Below are 4,117 nucleotides of genomic sequence, written 5' to 3'. Positions count from 1 at the left end.
GAGGGGGAGGGGGGATAAAAAGTTAGAAAGTTTGAAGCTCATACTCAAATTCGTCTTGTTTATCAGCTTGGGACAGTTTGTCTAACAAAACTTATTCCAATTACACATTTACAAGATTGACAACATTCCCTCCTAACTGCAATGGCTTCAATTGTTCTTTGATCCATTTTCTGTGAAGCAATATATTCTGTTGTTATTGAGGACACAATTTCTAATATCTGATGCTAAACTGAAAATTAATCCAGTCCACTATAAATTTTGTAGAATAGAGAGAGTAATATTTAACCAATTTGAACACCATATTATGCCAAAAAAATGCACAAGCTTTTTTCTTTCTTGGTACATAAATGCATCAAATTTGCCAATCCTCATCATAGAGAAGGATTCCCTACTATGAATTGATGCATTTCACCTTTCATCTCAACCAAGCTGAAGCCTGGAGTTTTATGTATACCTGAACGTTTCATCTTCTTTCTGACTTTTTCAGCATCAATCCATCTATTTTCTGCAGCATAAATATTGGAAAGAAGAATGTAACGCCCCGAATGATAAGGGTCCATTTGAGTCACAATCTTGGCTATCTTTTCACCTAATTGAACCTCACCATGCATTTTACAAGCTCCTAATAATGCACCCCAGATTCCAACGTCAGCCTTTTCTGGCATTTCTTGAATAAACATCTCTGCCTCCTTTAGCAAACCGGCTCGGCCAAGAAGATCTACCATACAACCATAATGCTCAGATCTTGGTGTAATACCATGTACTTGACTCATTGCATTGAACAACCATTTACCTTCTTTTACTAAACCTGCATAACTACAACCACATAAAACACCTAAAAATGTTATCTCATTAGGCTTTATTCCCTCATTACACATTTGATTGAACAACATTAGAGCTTCATTTGCAAGACCATTCATTGCTAGTCCTACAATCATGTTAGTCCAAGCTAACACCGACTTTCTTGGTATCGTTTCAAATACTCTAAGAGCTTTCTCAGGATCACCACATTTGCTATACATATCTAACAAGGCTACCTCAACTTCTTCCTCTTTTATGTCCTGTTTTTCTGCAAAAGAATGAACGGCTTCACCAACACGCAGTACACCTGCGTATCCACATACTGAGAACAACCCGACTAATGTTATCCGATCAGGTTTCAATCCGAAACTAAGCATTTCTCTTAGCAGCTCTAAGGACTTCATATACTTCTTGTTCTGAGTATAGCCAACAATCATAGTGTTCCACGAAACCAAATCTCTATTTGGCATTGCTTTAAAGATCATTTCAGCTGAACTCATATCGCGAGCCTCAGCATATCCATTAAGCATGACATTATAAGCGGTAGTATCCTTGGGCATATGAGTAAAAATCACACTAGCTTTTTCTAGTTCACCTTTTTGTATAAAACCAACAAGAAGTGAAGTCCATGTTACCACTGTCTTCATTTGTATCCTATCGAACAGTTTGTCAGCTGATTCCATATCACCAAACTTAGCATACATATCAATCAAACCATTTCCAAGATTCTCACTAATGTGTATCCCTTTCTTTATTACATACAAATGAATTAACTTCCCTGTACCAAAATCCCCCGTTTTTAAGCACGACGAGACAAGTCCAAGAAGTGTAACCGAGTTAGGCTCAACTCCGTATCGAAACATCTCATTGACTGCACCAAGAACCTCATAAAAACAACCATTTTGACCAAGATCATCAATAATCACATTCCAAGAAACGATATCTGGTTCAGGAATTTCATCAAACAGAATCATGATCTCATTAGACAAACCAAAACTAGCATACATATGTAAAAATGAATTTACTATATGAAGGTCCAAAATATGCCCAAATTTAATAACTGAACAATGTAAGGCTTCACCCAAAAAGTAATCTTTAGTACTAGACAAAGCTTTAATCACAAAAGGGAATGTATAATTATTAGGAACAAAACCATAATGCAACATTTTAACATAAAAACTCATTGCTTTACTTGGATTAACACTAGAAGCATAGCCCCTAATCATAGTATTAAACATAAAAGTGTTAGGTGAATCAATGTGGTCAAAAATTAAATGGCTATAAGCTAAATTTCCATTAGGAGAGAGTGCAGTAAAAGATAAAATAGCACTAAGGAAAAGGGTGTCATTGGAAAGTCCAGTTGTGACAAAATGTGCATGAAATTTCAATAATTGTTTCATATTTGGACAGTTTTGTAAAAGAAAAAGATGTGGATTGGGAGTTAGTTTCAGAAGCTTTGTAATTAAAGACATGGTTTTCCTTAGCCATAGAAAATATTAAATCAGTGGAAAAAGATTTAAGTTTCAGAGCAAATTTTTGATAAAGGGATTCAAGAATTGATTATTGAAATTTTTGGTAATTTTAAGGTAGAGAGACTTCAGAGCAAATTTTCAGAGAAAATGGAAGAATAGTACGGAAAGTGGATTTCAGGGAGAAGGGGCAAATTTGTACATGTTTTAATTACCCAATTTGCCCTCTATTAAATATTTAGTTTAGTCTAATAGGAAAAAAATAATCTCATTTTCGGACATTTTACGGAAGAATTTGCAGCTTTGTTACAGCTTGTTTAAATTGTTGTTATGTATTGTTTCATAATGGATCCTATTGTATTGTATTGTATTATTTTGATGTATATAATATTTGAATAGATTGTATTGCCGTTGTTTTATGATGATGCACCTATAATATAAAGAATAAATTTGTAACATTATAAAAAAAGTAAGGTACAAGGTAGAATTGATATATAAAAAGGTAGAGTAAACGATAAAATAAAATTATTTAATAATAAAGAAGGGTAAAATGAGAGGGAAAAAAATAAGATAACGACGCAATCGCACTAAATCAGTCATTACATAAAGTAACACTTTTTGTACTAAGGACAATTTAACAATACAATATAATAAAATTTAAATAAGAAAAAAATAAATATGTATTTAGTAACAATAAGATACAATACAATGTCAATATGTAATAATAAAGACAAATATTTACGGAAGGCAAAGACCAGGGGCGTATCTATGGGGGGTTCCATGGAAAACGTGAACCCATGCTCCCCTCCCCAAATCATGTATAGTACTAATGTAATATTTTTTCCAAAAATATTTAAATGTATGCGTGTGCACCCATGCTCAAAGTACTATATGATGTTATGGTTATTAGGTGTACCTCTCTAGGTGAGGTTGTGAGTTCAAATCTTATGTCAATCTTGTTATTTTTTCCTTCTTTTTTTCTAGAACTAGATGCCCACGGGGATGGGCGTGCCTAGTGTCACTTTTTGGATAGTAATTAAGTACTTTTTCTTTTTATTTCCTTAATTGTTTGGTTTATTCTTTCAAAATTTTCACACAGTAAAATTCCTATTCTTCTTTTGTCGTTGTAAAATCTTATATGATTAAACAAAATGTGTATTTTAAAACTAGTAACAGCGTATGATATAGCATATAGTCAATGGGTTCAACTAATCCCAATATTTTTAACATGGAAATAGACATAGATGTAAGAAAATTACTCTTTTTAAAGAAAAAATTAATTTCGAACTTATATTCCAAAAGTGTAATGGGTGGGCAATAGTTAGAGCTTGATCACGCCCAACTATGCCTTATAAAAAGGACTCTGCGGACGTTGCAAATATAACCCGAGTATTACGCCCAGGGTCGAATCCACATAGAGTTAACCTATCAACCACTATCTTCAGACCCACTAATTCTTCAGAACCAGCTTCCCAAATATTCAAATCTCAGTTGAGTGTTCTTTAACGACTAGCTTGCAAGTAACTAAATAGCTGTAAACTAAACTAGTGAGGTTGTAAACAATTATGAGGAAAAGCTAAGGCAATGATTTCCCCTATTGATGGAATCCCTTCTGTTTATGCTCATACAAATTTACCCACACATCTCTATCAATCATGAACAATAATCTTACTGCAAATCTCTCCCAAGTAATCACAGTAATCTACTATTGCACTCTCCCGAGATACACTAGCTTGCTTTATTTAGCACAATTCAATTTAGATTGCACCCAAGGCTTCGTTATTCCTAATCCCGCCTTTAAACCCGCAATTATAGATTCCTCTAATAATCTATGAGTGGTGTTGTTC

The 4,117-nt window shown here is 33.8% G+C and overlaps 1 protein-coding gene across 1 annotated transcript; it reads right to left on the bottom strand.

Moving 5' to 3' along the window:
* On the bottom strand, positions 372-1,808 carry LOC109230339 (pentatricopeptide repeat-containing protein At4g21065-like). The gene has a single exon (XM_019395847.1). It carries the CDS (start codon positions 1,806-1,808, stop codon positions 372-374), a length of 1,437 nt encoding a protein of 478 aa, XP_019251392.1.

This window comes from Nicotiana attenuata, chromosome 7, assembly GCF_001879085.1.
Source record: "Nicotiana attenuata strain UT chromosome 7, NIATTr2, whole genome shotgun sequence".
NCBI lineage: Eukaryota > Viridiplantae > Streptophyta > Magnoliopsida > Solanales > Solanaceae > Nicotiana > Nicotiana attenuata.
Note: the sequence above shows the minus strand (reverse complement) of the source record. Positions and strands in the feature narration are given on the sequence as shown.